General features: G+C 39.1%; 1 protein-coding gene across 17 annotated transcripts in view; it reads right to left on the bottom strand.

Annotated features, from left to right (window-relative positions):
• Positions 1-518: 518 nt before the first annotated feature.
• LOC138751792 (sickle tail protein homolog) overlaps positions 519-24272 on the bottom strand; it is a 689307-nt gene continuing 665553 nt past the window's right edge. For 14 of the 17 annotated variants that reach the window (XM_069914590.1, XM_069914586.1, XM_069914588.1 and 11 more), the window contains 6 exons: positions 23631-23768; positions 12051-12170; positions 5626-5700; positions 3815-5521; positions 3202-3330; positions 519-2487 (listed from right to left, as the gene is read on the bottom strand). In XM_069914590.1, coding sequence (XP_069770691.1) covers positions 2005-2487; positions 3202-3330; positions 3815-5521; positions 5626-5700; positions 12051-12170; positions 23631-23768 — 2652 coding nt within the window. In that variant the 3' untranslated portion in view covers positions 519-2004. Of the gene's footprint in view, positions 2636-3201; positions 3331-3814; positions 5522-5625; positions 5701-12050; positions 12171-23630; positions 23769-24272 lie in introns of all 17 variants that reach the window. The other 3 variants (XM_069914587.1, XM_069914595.1, XM_069914602.1) reach the window with 3 other exon arrangements.

A 24272-nucleotide genomic window follows, 5' to 3' on the forward strand; every position in this document is an offset into this window, starting at 1 on the left:
AATCAATGGACCAAAGATACTGCCTTACTTTTCGTGCATTATCATTTTAATTTTTATCATATATTATTGTTGTAAGATGGTTCATAATATAAATGCTTGGCCACAAAACACCGAATTTCATGACTTGTTTATGACAATAAATTTTGATGCTCCATATGTTTGAGGTTTTTATGATTGAGTAATGATTGGAAATCTCAATTTTCCAACATGCCTAACTCATTTGCCAAATTTTTGATCTGTTGGGATATGATTAGGTGTTCAAAACACAGCCTACTCAAACAATTCCCAAAGCTGTATAAACCTTTCCCTGATAGTAAAATAATAGTTAAGTATGTTTACAAGACTATAATTTTAACTGGGAATTAAGCGAAGTAATATTGAGGTGAGTACAGTAGAGAGGGGTCTGTGGAGCATAAAAGAAACACGGGACAGAGAGACCTGGGGAGCTTAAAAAGCACAACAGTAAATGTATCCTTCAGATTGATTAAGTACCATTATTCAAATGACAAAAGGTAGAATTACAAGCATGCGGCCCTTTATTTCATTGCTTCTTCACAAGGCTAGAGTTTGCAGTTCACCACAATGCTGTATTTTACAATAGAATATGTTTTACAAATAACAAAACTATGTACAAAAAAAACCTCTGGATGTGCAAACATGCTCCATCTTATCGATCACATATACCCATCTGTTTCTTAAAATATATCTTATAATAAAAAGACATGCAAATAAACAAACTTTGGTAATAGAGTTGAAGCTATAAGCATCCCTGCAGATTTATAAGCAGATATTGTGTATAACTTCATATACACACAAAACATAGATTTGCCAGTTTTACAAGTCTCTTAATGTAGGTTAACATTTTGTAATAAGTAACTGCAACTAGCATTTCACTTTTATGAAACTAGGCAAAAATTAGTTTGAAAACAATTGTATAACTATATCTTAAAGACTATTAAATGGAAGTACAAAGTTTTCAGCAATTTGAAAGAATGGTTTGCTTTACATAAAAACTGATGCAAATAGGAAGCAGCATTTCATCACTCCAAATAAAAGCAATACTTATATTTTTTATTGTTGAGAGAATGGCAGTACGTACGACACAGATAGTATATCTACAACATTACACCACTCTTGTACTCATCCAAACAATGCATTTGATCAGCATATCAAGACCCTTCTCATCATCATGTGAAGTACAATTTATTATAAGACCTCCCAAGAGTGGAAATAGAGACTTTTGGGAATATTGATTACTTCTTGCTTTAATGAAGTGTGTAGCTAGTTATGGTCAATTAAAATGCATCAGATCATTTCAAGCTACAGGAATCCATCAATGATTTAGTATTAGCTGCAGGTAAATTCTGTTTGCTAGAATTAAGAAACAAGCACTAACTAAATAAAGCATTTATGCAATATTCTTACTACAGCAGTCTGATAACAAATAGACTGAATAAGTTTAATTCAGTGCAAACTGTGTGTGCAGTTACCTTGTTACTGATTTAGTGTTGACCTTGTATCTCTTTTACAGTTCCCCAGCTTTCCCCCTGTATTGCAATATTTTAGTATGGAATAATTTATGTTAGCTTTAAAATCAATATCCCAGTGTCTGCAATTCAAACTTTACAATAGTTAATGCAATGCCAACTACATAATGTGAAAATATACTCTATACAAACCAGTGTGCTTGAGAAAAACTTGCCAGCAGGTGAATGTTTTTGCGACTAAGCTCGTTATACCTCAACATTCAATCTTTTATTATACCACCCAATTTTGCATCTGCTTATCTAGAACAAGTATTTACAGGAGAAACATTGCAAGTTGCTTCACATTTCCATTCAAACCGCACAAGGAATTCAGTGTTCACAGGTTTACAACAATCTGTTAAATCTGGCTACATTGAACGCGCACTTCTCTGAGGAATTTACAAAATCATAATGAAACAAAAATCATTGTGCTGCAACTTTAAAAAAAAATCAAACATGGGAGGGTTCCAACGTGCCTTTATGCTGATTCTTTGACAGTGGATTTGCTGGGGTTGATGTTCTGTTGCTTGTAGCTTGCAAAACTAGCAGTATGGATTGTCCGGATGCTCTTCGCACCTTGATTCAGTGAGGTCGGAGAAACCAGGGAGGAGCAAGAGGACGAGGAAGATGAAGAGGGTCTGCCATTTGGAAAAGAAAGAGGCTGGCCTCTGCCCATTATGGCAGGGTTATGAGCATGAAGCTTAAGTGAGCCATTCGCGGTGGAAGGAATATGGGACATAGATGGAACTTGGGAACTACGGCCTGCAGCTGGAGTGAGGGAGTTAGTGGTGGATAAGGGATGTTTACTGGAAGTACTGGGATGGTTAGTGTGTTCACTGCTTGAACCAGACACAAAGCTATTTTTCCCAGAGCTAGGAGAAAGGGCCGGGATCTTGGAAGCAGGTAAAGTAGGGGAAGTAGCTTTACTCTCCCCACCAGGTTTCTTAGCACTTCCATTAGCCTGCAAACAAAGATGGCAGGAGATGAAGTTTGTCAGAGAGCCATCAACATTTTAGCCATGGGGCCTGCCACAACAGTCCCAGGCAGACAAAAGAATTAACAGTGCAGAACCTTATTATCCTGGTGAGCGTTGCAGGAGTTTAATGGACCTGGCAAATCCCACAACACATAAATGTGGAAAGGAAGAAAATAAAAGAAAAAAGTATGATTATTGAGGATTATTAGAACCATGCGCTTCTACTATTAGATTTCAAGCTTGGAAAATAAACGAACTAACTAGTCATTTATATTCCACTCCATACAATAGACATAACTTATCATGGTACAGTAGTTAGTTCAGATGTATTGGTTAAATCTGGTTATTTTTAGCATTCCAATCATACATTTTAAATCCTGGTGGAAAATTAATGGAAAACATATCAATCGTCAGTTACTTGTTAATGGGTTTACTGCACAAAAGGATACAGAGAGTCAACAAGGCATTACTGACAGAGAAATGGGAAAATACTTGAAGAGTATTACAGCAAAGACATAGAATATTTCACAGTTCATTGGCAATTACAAGCAGATACCAGGTCCAGTCAGAAATGAATTAATTAGAATCAAATATTGTAGCACTGACATTTAAAGCATTTAATTAAGAAAAAAGAATTTAAGTTTTGCAAAATATTTTGATCTCCTTAATTTTCTGCAGAGAGTTCTAGAACAAAACTACCTGTCGGAACTGTCGCTGGGAGTCCTGCAGCTTCTGCTTTGTCACCTTGTCTGTACTTCCTTGTGGATGCCGTAATTTTGATCCCACAGAGACCGGCATTCTGCTCGTTGGGGACATCAGACTGGAACCCTGCAAGGGAATCAAACCATTGCGTAAGACAAACCACATTAGATTCATACTCCTGCAAACACATAGGAATCGCAGGGTGGATTAGCAAATCATCAAAAGATCAGTAAAGGGACAGCCTCCTTGTCAATCACCATTACCCTAAACATTAAAGAAGTCTACTCATCTTTCATGCATAGGGAACAAATAAGCAGTTCCTCACTTTCAACCAGATTTAAGCTTGATTAGAAGTGCATAGGTGGAAATTTTAAAAAAAAAGTTATTTTATAAGCAGCTTACAATTCCTGAAGGTCAAACACCAAGTTAGACCAAAGCATGATTATATTTTCAATTGACAAAGATCAAATCAGCTCACAGATTAATATACATTAGCTTTGCCCAGCACCAATGTTCACCAATCAACCAGTTATGCTTCAGGTATTGGGAACCAGAAAGAGGAAGCACATCACCCACATGTAGCAGATTTTAAAAAAATACAACAGGCCACCTGCTGTTCACTTGGTTTTGTTGAGATTTTTGGAAGGAGAGGTGGTTTGGTCTTGGAGTTTTGGGTTGTCTTTGTAGTGGACTGCAACGGGCAATCAGTGGATTTGGCTTCATCCCATAATACAGGCTCTTGAGATAATTCACAGATCTTTGAGGGGCATGTTGTGTACTTTTCCTCTGCCACCTTGGGGCCCATTTCACTGATGGTTGTTTCTAACTGTTTGATAGTTTGCTCGAGACTATCCAATGTCTTGTAGGTATTCTTTCGAATCTGGTCAGTTCTTGATGTATTAGAGGGTACATCAGCACAACTAAGTTGTTTTGGCACAGGGGCTTCTTTGCTTTTCGATTGCTCAATTTCAAATCTTTTTGCTTCCTTGTGCCGCTTCACTGTTCCGTCAAGTTCTTCTTCGTCTTCGTAGACGACTACCTGCAAGGTTTTCTTCCCAGTCTTTGTGCCCGTTTTGATAGCTTGGGTCAGAGCTGCAAATTGTTTCTTGGGAAATTTAAATTTGAACTTTTTCTTGCTGTCTGCCTTATTGGCAAAAGGATCCCCTTCAACACAATCTGACTTGGAGTCCTCACCTTCCATTACATTGGGTTTACTTTCTTTTGGTGAGCTGTCTTCAGTGGAGTCAAGCTGTAGCAGGTCATTAGTTTTATCATGCATCACAATGGGTACTGACTCCATGCTCAGGGAAATGCTTTCCAATTGCTCTTCGCCACTAATCTCCGTGGGTTCTTCTGGTGTTTCTGCAAGGTTTGGAAGATTGGATGTTTCGGATTCTTCGTTCTCTTCTTCAATTTTTTCTTCAGCCATTATCTTCTCTAATTCTTCATCACACTCTTCAAACACTGTCGACAATCTTTTGTATGCGGAACGGATGTCCATCGGCTCATCAAAAATGATGATCACTGGTTTCCTATCCATGAAGAGAACAGAATCTTCCTGGCCACCCTCCTGATAACCATCTCGACACGCTGTCATTTCTTGATTGGCATCTACATTCACGGTCTGGATGTATTCCCCTCTCTTGTTCACTAGTTCATTGACCTCCCCACTGGACAGCGCCTGGACCTCAGTGTTTGTGATCATGAATGCAATGTTATCACTTGTTGGGGAGTCTTCACCAGAGGAGCTTGAAGATTCAGCATCGTCCAGATATTTAATTTCAACATTTTTGAAGGGCTTCTGTCTCAACACCACGTGCTGGCTATAGTTTTCCATCTGTGTACTCATATCTGCCAATGGCATTTCCCATTCAGGGTGTTCACATTTGTCATGCTGGTCTCGAACCAAAGTAGTCTGTACCAGAGGCATTGCTGTATTTTTTTTCGGAGGCTTGGACTGGACATTCTGACTAACAAAGTCCTCAGAGACAGAAATATCTGTGCAGTCTGGCTTGTCTGCCTCCCCTGTTGAGTCAAGCCCACCTTTTGGATCAAACTTCACAGCTAATTCGCCAGATTTCATTGCAGGCATAAATTCCTTCATTTGAGTGACGTCTTTCTTCAATTCAAAAGGTTGAATGGCAACATGTGTTTGAGAGAGCACAGATTTCTCTTCCTCACAGTATTTTGTCCCATTCTTGTGCTGAGCTGAAGGCACTGGATTCTCGATCTGTGGCTGGATCTCTATTTCAGGAGAAGCCGACTGAACATCGTGGAATATAAACACTTCAGAGGCCACTGCAGGCTCACACGAAACCTATTCAAAAAAGAAAATCTACAAATATAAGAATATTCTGCAACCAATTTCCTTGAATCAATTCGATTTTTTTGTAACCCGTGCCAACAATTCAGATGACTTACCGCTTTAGAATCCAACACAGCCTTCTGCTCATTCTCTCTGCATATAACCTGCTCTCCAAAAGTGTCTGGTCTCTGCTAGGATAGTTGATTATGACAAGTTATTGCACAAAAAATGCTCTGGAAATTGGGAATTGTATCTAAGCAGAGCAGCGTAACCATAAAGCATTTAAAGGCTGCAACGTACATTGCAGCCACCAATTTGCAGTGCAGCCTGTCACAGGCATAATGCATTATGCAACTCAAAATGTTCTAATTTAGTCAAAATTAAATATTAGCAGGGGTTTTTTTTTAACTCTCTTAAGTACATCATATTAAGCAATCATGAAGTGAAAATTGACCACGCAAAACCACACAAATTATCCCAAGATTGAAGAACACGAGTCACAGATTGGACAAGGCTTTTGTCGATCACCAAAAATCCATACAGCCCTTAGCGTTAGATCTTAAAGGAAACACTGTCAGCATGGAGGCTAGTCACCAATAGCCAAAGCTCCAACTCCAATAAACAAAACAGCAACATTTTAGGTATTCAACAAGCAAGCCCAAAGAAGCTGATACAAGAAATATGAAAGAAGCAGAAATGCCTTAAAAAGCGATCCACACAAAACACAGCAAACAATTCATTCAAGTTTGAGATGTAGGACATCTATGATTTTGGTGCTTATCAAAACTTTAATCTCCTATTCTGTGCTTCTTTTGATTATAGGTGGAAAATCATAGTTTCCTTATTTCAAAATTACCTTTTAGAAAAATGCAGATACAAATCAGCAATGGTAACAGAAAGGATAGTACAGCAAATAGTTAGCGAAGTAGTGTTTGAATGGAATGTCCTGTAATAAAAATGAGTGGTCTCTCTGTGGCATGGTTGGCGTACCAGTTAGCGCAACACTGTTACAAGGCCAGCAACCGGGATTCAAACACAATGTAGCGGGGGTTTAGGTCAATTGGGTGGAATTGCTGGCATGGGATTGTACGCCAAAAGGGTCTGTTACTGTGTTGCATGTCTAAATTTACATTTTCAAAAATTTGAATGGCCCAGAAATCTCTTCCTTAGGGACATGGTGGTTACCACAGCAATACACTGAGCACCAATCCAAGGTCTACATGTGAGGACTTTTGTTTCACTATTTATGATAGCAAAATTTTAAATATTATCTTACATTCTACCTCAAAACTGTTCAAAAGTGAAAACAAAGATGTTTAAAAATAGATTGGAAGCACAAAAAAAACTAGATTGCAATCAAAAAACTCAACAACTCCCATTACATGAATCATCTAGGAAGCAAAAAATCAGGACTTTTCCTTTAAAATAAAAACAGACCTCACAAAGAGTATAACATTTAATTTGTACGATGGCCCAAATGCCTACTGCCTGATTCAGCAGCAGATTTAGATACTGTGATTCTTACAATTTGCCAGAAAGCTAGGGAATAGGATACTTAAAAGATCAACTTAAATGTTCTTTGTAGTGATGGTAAAAAAAGACAATGACAGAAATGAAATGAAGTATCAGTTTGACAGTAAAGTCTAAAAAGTTGTACTTCATTTACATTATTATACTACGGCGAATAAGGTGAAAAGATTTTGCATGATGGGTTATCCACTGTTTCATTGAACTAATTTGATTTTTTGATTTTGGACTTTATGCCAGGCCATCTCTCTTCATTTACTCATGAAATGCTCAGAGGTTTCATTCATATGTGAGTATGTGCAGCTAACGTAGAACTCTTCAGTTATGTTACCATGCTTCAATAATTCTTGGAGAAACATTTTGTTGCATAACGTAAACTATGCAAGTTGAAGTATAAGACTTATTTTTTAAAATGGATTGTTTGTCAACGGTCAAACTCACATTAAATGCAGCATTAGCCCCCTCAAGTTTTAAACATAATTAGAAGAGAATTGGAGTTAAACAAGTAAAAAAGGAAGAATGGAGTTATAGAAATATGATGAAAGTATGGCTTTCTGATGCCAAAGAGTGGACCTTGGACAGAAATCACTCCACTGGCTGCAAAATTATCAATAATATATTACTCTATCTGGATTCAAGCAAAATCATGTCAAAAGCTTCAGCGAGTTAACCTTAACATAGAAGTAAAAATTTGAGAATTCATAGAGCCAGCAATAGTTGTTGCCATTGAATTGGATGCTTGCAATTGGGTTGGGTTTTTTTCACCAAGTGAAACAAAAGGAAGACTGAGGTCGTTCTCAGCATTGACTACCTTTTGAGTTATAGAATTAGAAGGATTTTTACAAGCAGCCAGAAAATGGTCAGTTCCAGCAACCAAAGTGTCTTCAATAACTACAATGAATTTCTAAGCTATTTTACTTAAATCATTTATTTTGGAGAGGTCCTTAAATTAAGCAGAGCCATATTTGTTTTCATATAATATATAATCTTTCAATGTGAAGAGGAGTATTTTATAAAGTTTATATACTAATGGTTAACATATTGGTGAAGCTTTTTTCCCCCCAAACATGACACCACTTTGAACCTTAGCAAGTGCTGTCTTATGTGGTCAGATTCTAAGTATTTTATGGCTTTCTCTGAGTTTACATTGGCAGCACTGAGTTATTAATCCTCAAGAAGCAAATGGGGTTTGAAGATATCTGAAATTTCAATGTATTTTCATTTCCTTGGCTTATTATTTTTTCAAAGCTAATGGGAATTGTAATAGAGGCTGGAAAGACTTTGCAATATGATAGCATTTTATGACATGACAAGGATCATTTTGGTGCAAATGAAATGGATTTTTATCTTCTGGCAATAACATTATGCAAGTTTAAAAATGCATCAATTTGCATCAAATCAAATAAGCAGAAGCCACTATGGAACAATAAATTTTGAAATGATCACTTTTTTTTTAAAAATAACTCCTCTTTGTCAAAGGTTTTTTTTAAAGCAAAAAGAAATGCTGTGTACCCTTTGCTCCAGATTCCAGCACCTGTGTCACTCTGAAACAGATGCTCGTTTGATGTTTTTGTCAACTTGGTTTCAATTTACTTTGAAGCAGATATTTAAATGAATATGGAAAAAAAACTTTGTTTTCCCAGTTACTGAATATAATGCAATCAGATAAAGCACAGAATACATCAAAGTCATCGGATTTTAATGAATATTCTATATCACTGTCATAAGTTCACATTATTCGTGGTTCTGTTTTCTATTCATAAGGATGGGTCAATAAAGGAACTAAAGTAATGCGGGACAGTTAATGGATATGGCAGATACTTGCATCTTTTTGCATTAATGCACAGCAAAGCTCCTTTCTTATTAAAAGTTCAAATCAGAGGGGGAAAACCATGGGGTGATGGTCGGCTTACAGTCATGGCCTACAACTGGTGATAACAGAAACGGAATAGTTTATTCTCTTCCTTTAAAACTTATCTTTTTTTCTCTTTGTGCTATGTGCTAATTATGTATAAATTGCTACTAGTGTGTTTTGGTCATTTGGGAAACTGCAGCACAATTGCACATTGTTCTTATGTAGATGAAAATAAAACCCCTTCCTTCCTTCATTCACACAGCAAAGCAAGTCAAGCATCATTCATTAATCAGAGTGAAAAGGGGAAAAAACCCATAGAACAGATGGGGGAAAGGGGCATGATATAAGCTTGATTGGATTGTCCCATTAAGGAATTCCCATTTGGATCAATGGGCCAAATCACCCGCTCATGTGCTTTGACCTTCTATTGCAGAGTTGTAATATTACAATGTAATATTTAATACAATTCAGATTTCAGATTTATTGTCAGAGTACATATATGACATCACGTATAACTCAGATTCTTTTCCTGCGGGAGAGGCAGAATTACCACTTATTGGTAGGGCAAAAAAAAAACTGTACACAACATACACATGAAACAAAGAAATGTAAACAAACTGTGTAATACAGAGAGGAAAAATATAAAGTGCAAAAGTAAGCGTTCTTAAAGAGTGCCTGATTGAGTTTGTTGTTGAGGAGTCTTATAGTGGAGGTGTAGCAGCTGTTCATGAACCTGGTGGTGCAAGTTTTAGAACGTAGATCACTACAGCACTGTACAGGCCCTTCAGCCCTCGATGTTGTGCTGAACCATATATTCCTTTAAAAAAGATCGAAACCCTCCCCACTTCATAAGCCTCTATTTTTCTTCCATCCATGTGCCTGTCTAAGAATATCTTAAATATCCTTAATGTTTCAGCCTCCATCACCATCCCTGGCAAGGCATTCCAGGCACTCACATCTCTCTATGTGGGAAAAAATCCTTGATGTCTCTATAAACTTCCCTCCCTTCATTTTGTACAAATCTCCTTTGGTGCTTGCCATTCATTCCCTGGGAAAAAAGGCACTGGCTGGCCACCCTTATTGATGTCTCTCAGCATCTTGTAGACCTCTATTGTCTCCTTTCTTCCCTCCAAAGAGAGATGTCCCAGCTCTGGTAACCTTACCTCATAAGACTTATTTTCCCGTTCAAGCACCATCCTGGTAAATTTCCTCTGCACCCTCTCCATAGCTTCCACATCTTTCCTATAATGAGGTGATCAGAATTGAACACAGTACACTGTGTCGTCTCACAGAGATTTGTAGAATTGCAACATGTCCTCTTGACTCTTGAACTTAATCCCCTTATTATCGAAGCCCAGCATCTCATTGGCCTTCTTAACTATCCTATCATCCTGTGTGGTGCCTTGAGGGATGTATGGATTTGGACCCCAAGATCCCTCTGTTCATTCATATTCTTAAGTAACTGACCATTAACCCTGTACTCAGCCTTCTGGTTTTTTCTTTCAAAATGCATCACTTCCCACTTGTCCAGATTGAACTCCATCTACCACTTCTCTGCCCAAGTCTGCATCCTGTTTATATCCTTTTTTAGACTTCGACAACCTTCAGCACCATCCACCACTCCTCCAGCCTTTGTATCATCTGCAAACTTAATGACCCATCCTTCTGACTCTTCATCTAGGTCATTTATATTTTAAAAAATGACAAAAAGCAGGGGTCCCAGAACAGATCTCCACTAGTCACTGACTTCCAGGCAGAATACTTGCCTTCCATTGCTACTCTCTGCTTTCTACCTCCAAGCCAATCTTTTTAAAATCCAAACACCCAATTTCCATGAATCCCATGCCTCATGACTTTCTGAACGAGTCTTTCATGGGGGACCTTGTCAAATATCTTACTAAAATCCATATAGACCTCATCTAACACCCTACCCACCTCAATTCTTTTTGTTACTCCCTCAAAAAAACTCAATTAGGTTCATGAGGCACGGCCTTCCCTTTACAAAGCCATACTGACTATCCTTGAGTAGACTGAACTTCTCCAAATGCTCATAGATCCTATCCTAAAGAATCCTTTCCTATAGTTTGCACACTACTGATGTAAGAGTCACTGGTCTATAATTCCCAGGATTTTCTCCTATTACCTTCTGTGGCTAAAGGGGACTCACAGACCATAGCCATTGCCCCAGCTATCTCTTCTCTCTTCACCCAGCAACCTGAGATATATCACATTTGTCATCAGTGACTTATCAATCTTAATATTTTTAACAAGATCCACACTTCTTCCTTAATTTCCACATCGTCCAGCACACAAGCCTGTTCTATTCTGACCTCACCCTGATCAAGGACCTTGTGAATACTGAAGCAAAGCATTTATTTAGGACCTCCTCCACCTCCAGGCACATGTTGCACCTTTTTTCCTTTAGCAGCCCCAACATTCTAGTCATCCTTCTGTTCTTCACATACGCCTTGAGGTTCTCCTTAATATTATGTTCATTACCCAAAATGTAATCCAGTAATGGACCCTCCTCTCATCGTCTGTGTCAGGAATCCTTTTCGAACATACCTGACAAATTCAGCCCCATCTACCCCTCTTGCACTTAGGAAGTGCCAGTCAATATTAGGGAAGTTGAAGTTTCCCATAACAATAACCCTGTATTTCCTGCACCATTCTAAAATCAGCCTGCTTATCTGCTCAGTGTCCCGAGGGGTATTTGGGTGCCTATAGACTACCCATAGTACAATGATTGCTCCCTTCCTATTTCTGACTTCACCTACATCATCTCAGTAGACAGTCCTTCTGCAGCATCCTCCCTTTCTATAGATATGACACTATCCCTGACCACAGCATTCTGGAGGGGAAGGGTTGTACCCCCAATACTTCCTTCAATCAATTAATAGAATTTTGAGTTATGCAAAAATGGGAATATACTTCTTCACAGATCCTTAGCAGAGTCAATTAATGTTTGGCAAAGACTGCATGACCAACTGATCATTGCATTTGGAAAAATCACTGTAGAAATGGTATAAGACACTTTGGCCACAAAACATGCCTGTTTCACAGAGCTTTCAGAAGACAGACTTCAGCGGGGAAGATGTCTGGTTAGTATTAGAAAAATCAGAGCACAGCAAGCTTGTATTCTGATACCATACATGTTACCTTCTTATCTTTGGTGGGTGATAAGGTTGTGGATCTTACATCTCTGGCTTGTATTTCAACTTTTGGATGTTCAACCACTGGTTTGGAACTTGCATCCTCCACTGAATATTTCTGGAAAGCCTGAGAAATCAAGGTACAGAATGTTAGCCAAAAATACATCATCCACATACCACCTTTCACAGAACTGGGAATTTGTTAGTGCAGCTAAATGAAAAACTTACAGTGTAAATCCTTGCTCTTAAAAACCATCACAATGTTCGTACTTTGAATTGAACAAATACTTCATTGAATTAAACATAGAACATTATAGCAAAGTACAGGACCTTCTTACCAGGATGCTATGGCGACCTAAACAAACCATCTCAACATTTGGAACCTTCCCTACATTATGCCCACACCCTCTATTTTTCTTGCATCTACGTGCCTGTCTCAGAGTCTTTTAAGTCTCCCTATTGTACCATCCTCCACCACCACCACCACCCTCCACGGGAATACGTTCTAGGCACCCGTTAATCTCTGCAAAAAAACTTATCCTGACATCTCCCCTAAATGTTCCTCCCCTCATCTTATAAAGATGTTCTCTGGTATTTGCTACTGGCATCCCAGGACAAAGGTGTTGTCTGTCCACCCTATCTATGCCTCTCATAATCTTGTAGATCTCAATTAAACAACCTCTCATCCTTCTTTGCTCCAAAGAGAAAAGCCCAGGATCCGATAATCTTGCATCATAAGACACATTCTCCAATCCAGACAACATCCTGGAAAATATCCTCTGCACCCTTTCCATAGCTTCCACATCATTCATGTAATGAAGTGAGCTGAAATGAACACAATATTCCAAGTGAGGTCTAACCAGAGTTTTATAGAGCTGCCACATGACCTCACGGCTTTTGAACTCAATTCAGACTAATGAAGGCCAGCATACCATAAGCTTTCTATCAACCTGCGCAGCAACATTGAAAGAGTTATGGATTTAGACCCCAGGGTTCCTCTGTTCTTCCACGTTGTTAAGAATCGTGCCATTAACCACCTTTAAGTTTGACCTTCCAAAATATATCAATTCACACTTATCCAGATTAAACTCCCTCTGCCACTTCTCCGCTCATCTCTATATGTGTCTATACCCTGATGTAAAACATAAAAACATACACTTCCACAACACCTCCATCCCTTGTGTCATCTACAAATTTACTGACACATTCTTCCACTCCTTCACAAAGAGCAAGGGTCCCAGAATAGATCCCTGTGGAATTCCACCAGTCACTGACGTCCAGGCAGAATACATTCCATCTAATACAACCCTTTGCATTCTCAGGCAAGCAGGTGGCAATAAAATGGGGCTTCAACAAGAAACCACTAGACTTTATCACTGACCACCTCCTTGAAGAACTTCAATGCAAACCAGTCGCAAAAAAAACCTGAGCAATTTGATTTATTTGACGGAGTACAAATTCAAATGGGTGAACCCCACCTCTCAGTTAGAAAGGTGACTGTTCAACTCCCACACTCATGCCTTGAGCATCACAGAGCTTTGTTTTTTTAATATGTGTAACATTTTATTCTGATGAAAACTTATTCTGAACCAGATCGAGTTAATCCACTGAATTTAATGTAGGGTATCAAGTGTTCACTTCATAAAGTTGCCAGATGATTCATTGATGACAAAACTATCCCTCATTATAAAACAAGCGTACCTTCTGTCACATTTGTGGCCCGAAATGTGAAGTTAATAAAACATTAAACACAAGTTTTATCAGGTAAACTTCTCAGTGGCTTTATTTTCCCGTTTCCTTTGTTCTCCTGCTTGTGTTCTTATCTCTCTCTCATACCACGTGACTTCCGGTATATCTCATACATATTCATTATAATGACACCTTCTGATTCAGTTACCAGTATTCTATGACACTACTATCTGGTGTTGTATAAACCAGCTCATTTTGGAGAAAATGACTGGGTATATGTTCAGGCAGGACCAAAGGAGAGCTGGCGATGGGAGGAAGTGGGCTGAGGGTAGACAGTGCTGGGGAAGCAACCACCTTCTACCTGTCCAGTCTGGCATGCACTGAATAAAGCCTTTCCTGCACTTCAGCAAGATTTTATTAAGTCTTTCTACGTGGATAACATAGCAATATTAGTAAAATTAAACACCCCCAATTGATCACTATGTATCTAACCTTTACAAACTGTGACTTGCTGACAAAAACACAGATTGCAAAGAATGCAACACATTTCCCAACAGAGCACATTTTATTAACACCTCACACTGCAAATGTAGCAATGTAGGCAAAGCTCAACTTGATCAGGGACCAGTGCAACATTCCACAGCACAGCAGAGAGAACAGACTGAAAAACTCTCCAATTTAAATGAAAAGCACCCCACACATTTTTGAAAACAAAGATCAAAGAGAAAATTACTGCTGCATTAAAATGGGCTCACTGAGAAATTGTTCCATCCTTCTGCTGTTATAACATGGAGAAAGAATGTGAACTATGTGGACTGTATACATTGACAGGCTTGAGACACTTTGGTCTCCATTGACTTTGTGACAGGTTGTGTCAATGTATTAAAAGAGTGGTTAAGAATTAAGAGTAAAATATCAACATTGTGAGGAAGCAGATTGCTGGAGTAATTTTTTTATTTTGAATTAATGTGTTCATCCATAAAGATACAAACATTCACTATTTTAAAACAAAAAAAAATTATCCCACATTTTGACATGGACTGCTGTGTAGAAAGAGCATTCAATGCAACTCTGGCAGAACTTTGAATGGCTTGCGTGAGCACACGAGTTGATGAGAAAAGCTAGAAGAAACTCAGGTGCCATAATCAGGACCAATAAAAAAAATTGCTGGAGAAATTCAGCAGGGTCGAGCAGCCTCTGTGGGGGGACAGGAACTGTTGATGTTTCTAGTCAAAATTGTGCCATGACTGAGAGTAGAGAAGAAAGGTTGCTGGTATAAAGAGGTGAAACTGAAACAGATGATAGGAGTTAAACAAGAAGGTCTGCAGATACTGGCATCAAGTGCAATATACAAACATGCTCGAGATACTCAGCAGGTCATTCCTGACAAAGGTCCCAGGCCCGAAACATTGGTTACCCTTTATTCCCTATAGATGCTGTGTGACCTGCTGAGTTTATCCAGCACATTTGTGTATTGAACTGATAGGTGCAGATGGACTGAATAGGTGAAAAAGATGATGGAGCCAGGTTTTTTTTTGTGGGGGGGGGGGGGGGCAGGGAGAGAGAAGTGTCAGGAGATAAGCTCAATCCAGCCCATTTCACTCGCATACATCATTCTCACCATCACTGCCACCTTCACGGCTAGTAAAGCAGTCATAGTTTTTGTGAATCTGGAAGTCTAATTGCCAATGAGACCTTTGCCTTGTGAAGTGCAGCCTTCAGGCAGTGAATCCTAAGTCCCCACCCCTGAAGAAAGCTTGCTGTTGTCAAATACCTCTGATGTTCTCCAAACAATTTAAAACAATTAAAGGATGTGGATAGTCAAAATAAAAACTATTACAAATAATAAAATAAATTGCTTTATAATTGAGTAATATAAACTACTTTAAATAATCCTTAAATTAAATGAAACTAATTATCTTTCTGACCAAGTTTGCCCATCTCATTCAGACTTCATGCAAATGGCTGTACTCTGGCTCTGGACTTAAGTACCAAGTAAAGGTATGAGTTGGAAACAATGTGTCCTCCTCACTAATCCTCAACATAGGAGCACCTCGCGATGTGTTCTTAGCCCATTGCTCTACTCACCATGCACTATGACTGTGTGGCCAGATACGATTCCAATGCTATCCACAAATTTGCTGATGCCACCACAGTTGTCCGCAGAATCACAAACGGCAATGTTCCCCTTAAACCTTTCATCCTAAAGCCATGTCGTCTTGTATTTATCTCTCCCAATCTAAGTGGAAAGAGCCTACTCGCATTTTCTCTGCCTATTTCCCTCATAATTTTAAATACCTCTATTAAATCTCCCCTCATTCTTCCACACTCTAAGGAATAAAGTCCCAACCTGTTTAATCTCTCCTTGTAACTCAACTTATGAAGACGCAGCAACATCCTAATAAGTTTTCTCTGCATTCTTTCAATCGTAATGATATCTTTCTTGTAGTTTGGTGACCAGAAATGCACACAATACTCCAAATTTGGCTTCACCAATGTCTTAATACAATCTCACCATAACATCCCAAAGCCTGTACTCAATACTTTGATTTATGAAGGCTGAGATGCCAAAAGCTTTCTTTACAACACTGTCTACATATGACACCACTTTCATTCTCAATCTCTTCCACAGAACCTCTTATCTGTTCTCCTAACTATCAATTCATCTATCACTACTACTCTCCTCTTAACTCTCCTTCCCTTCTGAGATAAAGGTCCAGTCTCGGTGCCAAAGACATGACCACTACAACTTGTCCCTAGTAGGTTGTCCCCACCAAAAGTATCCAAAATGGTATATTTATTGGGATGCTTTGCTCTCTTTGTCTATTCCCCTCCTGACAGTCATCTAGCTACCTGCCTTCTGACCTTTGGGGGGGTGACTGTCTCCCTGAAACTCCTCTTTATCACCTTTTGGAACCTTTTTTAAACAACCTCCAATCCTTCAGCACCACACTCGTGGCTAAAAAAATGTAAATATTTCTGTCAGAGACCCTGCAATTTCTACACTAGCTCAAGGTCCAAGGGAATTTCCTGTCAGGCCTTGGGGATTTATCCATCCTTATTTGCTTTAAGATAGCAAGCAAGAATAAAAGAGCTACATGTGCCTGGAAGCAGAGGAGGATGGGGAGGTCATAAATTAATACTTTGCTTCAGTATTCACAAGAGAAAAGGACCTTGATCAGGATGTGTACTGGACAATGTTGAGATTAAGGAAGAGAAAGTGTTGGATGTTCTTAAAAACATTGATACGTCCCTGGGGCTGGATACTATATACACCAGGTTGCTGAGGGAAGTGAGGGAAGAGATACCTGGGGCAGTACCTATAATCTTTGAGTCCTCTCTGGCCCCAGGGGAGGTGCTAGAGGATTGGAAAATGGCGAATGTAGAGTCCTTGTTTAAAAAAGGGGACTTATCGACCAGTGAGTCATGTCAGTGGTGTGCAAACCATTGGAGAGGATTCTTAAGGACAGGATCTATGAGCATTTGGAGAAGTATAGTCCACTCAAGGATAGTCAACGTGGCTTTGTAAAGGGAAGGTCGTGCCTCACGAGCCTAATTAAGTTTTTTGAGAAAGTAAGAAAAGAAATTGATGAGGATAGGGCAGATGTGGTCGACATGGATTTTAGTAAGACGTGACAAGATCCCCCATGAGAGACTTGTTTAGAAAGTCATGAGGCATGGGATCCATGGAACTTTGGCTGTGTGGATAAAAAATTGGCTTGAAGGTAGAAAGCGGAGTGTAGTCATGGAACCACAGTATTCTGCTTGGAGTGCTGCATGGATCTGTTCTAGGACCCCTACTCTTCGTAATTTTTATAAATGACTTGGATTAAGAAGCAGAAGGATTGTTCAATAAGTTTGTGGATGATACGAGGGTTGCAGAAGTTGAGGGGAGCTGAAGGTTGTCAAAGAGGATATAGATAGGATGCAGAGTTTGGCAGAAAAGTGGAGTTCAATCCGGATATGTGTGAGGTAAAAAACCAGAAGGCCGAGTACAGGGTTAATGGTTGGTCACTTAAGAGTGTGGTTGAACAGGGGGACCAAATCCATACATCCTTCAAGGTTGCCACACAGGTTTATAGCATAGTTAAGAAGGTCTATGAGATGTTGGGCTTCATTAATAGGGGGATTGAGTTCAAGAGTCAAGAGAACATGTTGCAACTCTACAAATCTCTGGTGAGACCACACTTGGAGTATTGAGTTCAGTTCTGGTCACCTCATTTCAAGAAGGACGTGGAAGCTATGGAGAGGGTTGTTCTCTGAGTTCAATCTTGTCTCATCTGCAAACATACTGATCCAATTTCCCACATTATCATCCTGATAAATGATATAGGTAACAAACAACAATGGTCCCAGCACCGATCCCTGAGGTACACCACTAGTCACAGGCTTTTAGTCTGAGAAGTAATCATCCACTACCACTCTCTGGCTTCTTCCATCCAGCCAATATTGAGTTCAGTTATGAATGATAGCAGTCAGTTTCATAAATGTCATTTCATTTTCATTTGGGGAAATGATTTCTAATATTCAGATATAATTGAGGTGTGATCCTTTTTTTCCCTCCGATTCAGAAAACACTCAGAATCCCACTTAACAAACGTTAAAGTGGCAACTGATTGGTCAGCAACCCATGCATTGTCCAGACCTTTTCCTCGGTCAGTGATCAGACCTAGCTCTATGAGTAAAGCCCCTGTGTTCTGTCAACCTGAAGAGATTAAGGTGGAAATCTTAATTCCATCCTCGTGCACAAGTCCCATCGCTAAACCCTGGCTTGAATTTATTTCTTTCAATTTGCACCTCCTGTGAATTTGACTGAGAGAAAAAGAGCACCTAAATAGATTGCTTCCAACAGGACATGGTTGAGACAGTGCAGCCTTCCCTCAACCAAGGAACATGCCTCTCATAACCTGGCTCAAAAGTTTATAATCAAACTTAAATCTGAAAATTCTACTTTGACAGAAGCAGGATTAAACAACCATCCAAGTAATGGATCAAAGGGCTGCATTTCCCTAATCAGGATCAGTATTTACACCAGTCATCACCTGCAAAATTGGCATATGGATTTTGCAGAGCTCATTTTGTACATTCAGGGTGAATATAATTGTTTAAAAAATCATCAGATGAACTCATAATCCAATTAAACAATGTTTCAGACAGAAGGTGAATTTTGTTCTTTCACTTATTTTTAAATTAAAATCCCAATAAATTAGCATTTAATGGCATAATTTTGGGGTGCCCAATAATATGCTAAAAGTCTAACACCTTACTAATGATCTTATTGGAGATAAACTTAAATAGACAAATAATCAAGTGCAAGCCTGTTTAATCTCACATACATCGGTGGCTGATTTAATTATTGGTGATGGTGATGGGTGGGGGTGAGAAATATATTACAAATCTCTGGGATAATTCTGACTTGACTGCCTTTGAGTGGCACGTTGCTCGGTGACATCCGGGTTATTAGCGAATGCATCAGAGGCCAGCCCAAAACAACTATGGGCAAATAGACAAACATGAAATTCAGTAAATCCTTCAAAACTGCTTTCATATTTACCAAAATTCATCTTGTTCCGGAGACTTCATTGCAAATGTTCCAATTTTCATCTCAGCAGCTGCCTTTCAGTTTTAGCAGCAAGGTTGAGGTCACAAACACCCCCAAAAATTAGAATACATTGCTCATTCATTAACTTCAGTGCTCCTCCCTCTCAACCTCCTCACTGATGATTTAACCAGCAAAATCCTTAGAATTATTTATTGATTAGATAATCTCACTGTTTCTGATCAATTTGTTGGTTTCTAACCGTAATTGGATACATTGCCCCTTCACATTACAGACACAAATGTTAATAGGCTGCCATTTAATTTAGAAAATGCCTTCTTGAATCCTGCATCGTCTTTTGCTTAGGATGAAATCACTTTAGTGATCATGTGACAATCTATGCTTCAGTACATGTTCCACCTGGCGATCTTAATTAAAACTTTACACCAAGTGATATTAGAAAAACTTAGATAGACACTATATATAAATAAAGGAGGAGTAACTATGCTAATTAAATGTTACTGGGTCATTTGTGAGATTAACTCAACCATAAGCATTCACTGTGGTTTCTTCTTACACAACAAAACAGCCGGTTGAGACTATTCAAACTAAAATTTGGCTTTCTTCATGAAAGTATTGTGTACCTAGTACTCTCAGATCCAAAATACTCATCAGCGAGACAAGCATAGTAATTCTGTCATGGAAGTAAAGAAAGGGACACAACACAACAGGTGCTGCAAACTTCTTATTCACATTGGTCAATTCACCAAAGCCCACTGCAGGTAAATTGGGCTGACAGGCATTTCACAAAGCTGCATTCAAATGGAGGTCCCAGCTTTCCTTGTGATGTTAAGCAGCTAATGTCACTTGTCAATGCAATGGGAGCACATGTGCCAGGGAGAATAACAAAGTGCAAAAAAAAGGTTCCCTTAAAGCATGTATGAATAATTCATGAAGAATTTGAGCTAAGCGTGATCAAATAAACCAGCTGACAAGCACGTCGTGACGTGGACATCCTTTTCAAAAGCTTTGAAACTGCCATTGCCCCACTCTAAAGTCAGTCTGCACCAAAACCATCTACTCAATCTATTGTCACTTTTTCCAAACACATTAAAACAACACCATTCATTCTTCACTAATCGAGGTTGGCTTTCTCAATTTATCAACTGAAAGTGTTGGTTAACTACGGCAGTCAATGAGCGACATTGCTTCACGGAACAGATTCAGCATTGAACGTTAGCTCCTTCTATGATTTCCCATTGATAATATTTCACCAGTTCCCCTTTTTTAATTTAATTTTTTCATCATACCTTGATGAAGGGTTCAGGCTGAAATGTTGCTTATATATCTAATTCCTGCTGCTTGACCTGTTGGGTTTCTGCAAAACTTTTGTAGTATTAAACTACAATCAGAGTGTCTGCATATTTTCTTGTTTCACCCCTTTTTAAAATCACTGAACTCAATTTACTGGATATAGTCTACGCAGAGAGTCCCCGATTTATGACTTAGGAACTTTCGAAGTTATGATGGTTCAAATCTGTTCTTTCAATTTTGAGTCCCGATGTGTCCTCGCAATGTAATATAAACTTTTTCTCCCATGTTTCAAATTTCACATATGTGGATTAATAGTGAGGAACAGGTTGGACAAGTGAAGCTTACATCAACAGTAGCTAAGAAGAGTAAAAGGTAACTTAAGTGAAGCATACGAGGTCCTGGGGGTCAAAACCGGGTGGATATGGAAGAAGCTTGACACAAAGATTGGAGGCGTCATGAACAGTGAAGAAGGTTTTCAAAGCTTGCAGAGGGATCTGGACCAGCTGGAAAAATGGGCTGAAAAATGGCAAATGGAATTTAATGCATACAAATGTAAGGTGTTGCATTTTGGAAGGACAAACCAACAAAGAACATACATGGTAAATGGTAGGGCGCTGAGGATGGCAGTAGAATAGAGGGATCGGGGAATACAGATACATCAATCCATGAAAGTGGTGTCTAGGTAGATAGAGTTGTAAAGTGAGCTTTTGGCATATTGGCCTTCACAAATCAAATAATTGAGCATAGGAGTTGGCATGTTTTAGTAAAGTTTTATAAAGTATTGATGAGGCTAAAGTTGAGTACTGTGCACAGTTTGGCATCATCTAACTACAAGAAAGTTATCAATAAGATAGATAAGAAGATACCTGCCTGGACTACAGGAACTGAGGTACAGGGGAAGGTTAAACAGGCTTGGGTTATTCCCTGAAGCAAAGAAGAATATAGGGAGATTTGATAGGTATTTAAAATTATGAGGGGTATAGACAGAGTAAATGTAGCTAGAATTTTTTCACTGAGGGTAAGTGAGATACAAACCAGAGGTCATGGGTTAAGGGTGAAAGGGGAAAAGTTCAGGGGGAACATCAGGGGGAACTTCCTCACAAAGAGTGTGATGGGAGTATGGAATGAGTTGGCAGTGAAGAGGTGAGTGTGTGCTCAATTTTAACATTTAAGAGGAATTTGGGCAAGTGCATGGATGGGAGAGGTATGGAGGCCTATGGACTGGGTGCAAATCAGTGGGACTAGACAGAAAAATGGTTCAGGACAGACTAGAAGTACTGAAAGGGCTTGTTTCTGCACTGTAATGTTCTGTGGTTCCTTGGTTCTAAATTTCCTTGGGGGAAGCCAAAAATGTGGAATCACTGTTTAAAAGTAAGTCATTTCATATTTAAGACAGAGATAAGTTATCTGTTTTCTCTCAGTATTTGGAATGAACTCTTCCTCAAAAGATGGTTGAAACAGAGTCTTCAGCTAGAAAATGCTGAGGAAGATAAACTTTTGACATACAAGGGGTGGAAGATAACTGGGAGTAGACAACAATGCAGCATCGGAGTGATGGCCTGCTCTTGCTGTGAAATCATGTGGATGTATACAATGGTTCCTGCAAGTTGCCATCAAGCTTGAACACATTTCTGGCAATGCCAACATTAGCAAAGTCAATTTTATAAATGTAATTTGTCAGTGAAATATTGACAAAGGCCAGCAGTGCAACATAGTCCAGTTGCCCTGACCCAAGCAGAAAGATGGGGCAAGTGTCTCTGGAGGCAGCTGTTTTAACTTTGGCCTGGACAACCAGATGATGATTGGAGATATCCGAGGAAGTTCCCTCTCAAGGAGCTTATAGGTGCTTTCAACAGCCCTGCTTCAGTTTATTTACCCAAGAAGCTTGCCATCCAGAATGTGAATGGGGTTTTTAAACTGCTTAGTTACTTTGGCTGTTTCCTATTCGGTGACATGTTGAAAGACCTCAATCAAATCTTGGCATTGTTGTTAAAGCCTGGCAACAAGACCAAAGCAAATGACATGAAACAGCAATATGTTAGTGTTAGGCAATATTAGGCATGGTTACACAATTTTCCCACTGGTTTCATTATTCCCAGACACCCCATACTTCAACTGCAATAAAGGAAAAGTCGCAAGTTGCTGAAATTATTCCCAGATGATGGGAATAAGCAGAAAAATCATATTTGCTAGCCAGCCGATACTTGTGCAGTTCAACCCACCCAGAACAGCCACTGAAGCAGCTTTACATCCAACTCCCAAAAACACCCAAATAAATCTGTCGAGTCCAGTTTCAAAATAAATGAGGATGTGGAAACACATGTCATGGTGAAAACAAAGTCATTGCTTTCCTTGGCAATTTAACTGCTCTATATTCTACTGTACATTACACGAAGCCAGTTTACACCAAACCCGAACCAGGGAGCTGAAGACTCCATTTCAAATAGCACGTTACATAGCATGTTGAAAATGAACTTTCCAAAGTCCCAATCTGCATCTCTGCACTGCAATGAAAATCAGCAAATTTGAGTTCTGTTTTCCAAATGCAATGATAAAATAGTTCTGCTCCTGTTGGTTTTCTGGTTGACCTCCCTTTATTTCCTTCCCTTTGCCCTGTCGCGTCATGGAGTGATGGGCTGATCACTTCTCAGCCTTTTGTCATCACCATTTTGAGATTACCTGCAGATGTTAGTTCAAGTAGAACCTCACGGCAAGGTTGCCTAATTTCCTTCAGTAGTTCCTCCCCTCTCTCCAGTCTCATCTCTTCTGCTAGATTTGGTCCACGCAGAGCTAATGCTCGAAATTTCCTGGCCCTAGACTTTCAACTAATTAGTGGATTTAAAAACATTTTGTGCAAAATACTTCTCCTTATAAAAAATTAAAATATTCATCACCTTAGAATCATTGTCCAAATCTCTGACGAAACAAATAAACTATGAATGTCGTGCAAAGTTATCTTTGCAGATTTCAGAATATTTGCACTGATCTACAGTTAACAGTTAGTTTTGATGGATCATTTCCCTTCTGCTGGTCGTGAATGTTTACCTGTAGTTCTGCCATTATCCGGTTGCCCTCATCTTCATCATCTTTGATGGCAGAGCCTGCGATTGGTGCAGAAGTCACATCCTTCACTTCCACAGGACTCCTTGGTGATTTGAGTAGCACTGGGCTATTCTCTTCAGACTGTCAAAAATAGCAAGCAACTTTTCACCCTTAAAACTCAATAAAAATGGGAAATCACAGAGCCAATAGCTCTACACTGTTCTTTATTTGCTAATCACACCCCGCGAAGCCGAGGTGGCTGATGTGGGAAAGGTGAATCATCGCTTTGGTACAATGGAACCTTCTCTGAGATTGAATGAAGCAGAATATTAAAACACGGTGGAGAGCCTTATACGTCTTACAATACACAAATGTGTCAAATAATTGAAGTTACATTTGAGCTTGTCTTATTATCACAGGAAATTTGAGATATATTTTAACTGAAAATATTGAAGTATATTTCCACACAATTGCACAGAACTACCCCCAAGTTTTTAAAATCCTAAACTCCAGCTGATCCATTTCAGTGCTGATAACAACATTAATACTTAAGGCGACCCAGCAGTACATTAGCTACAACCCTGCTACTTAATGAACATATTTCCACATTTCTGTAAAATTCTGGTTTCCTCCCACATTCCAAAA

Source organism: Narcine bancroftii, chromosome 1, assembly GCF_036971445.1.
Source record: "Narcine bancroftii isolate sNarBan1 chromosome 1, sNarBan1.hap1, whole genome shotgun sequence".
In the NCBI taxonomy this organism is placed as follows: domain Eukaryota; kingdom Metazoa; phylum Chordata; class Chondrichthyes; order Torpediniformes; family Narcinidae; genus Narcine; species Narcine bancroftii.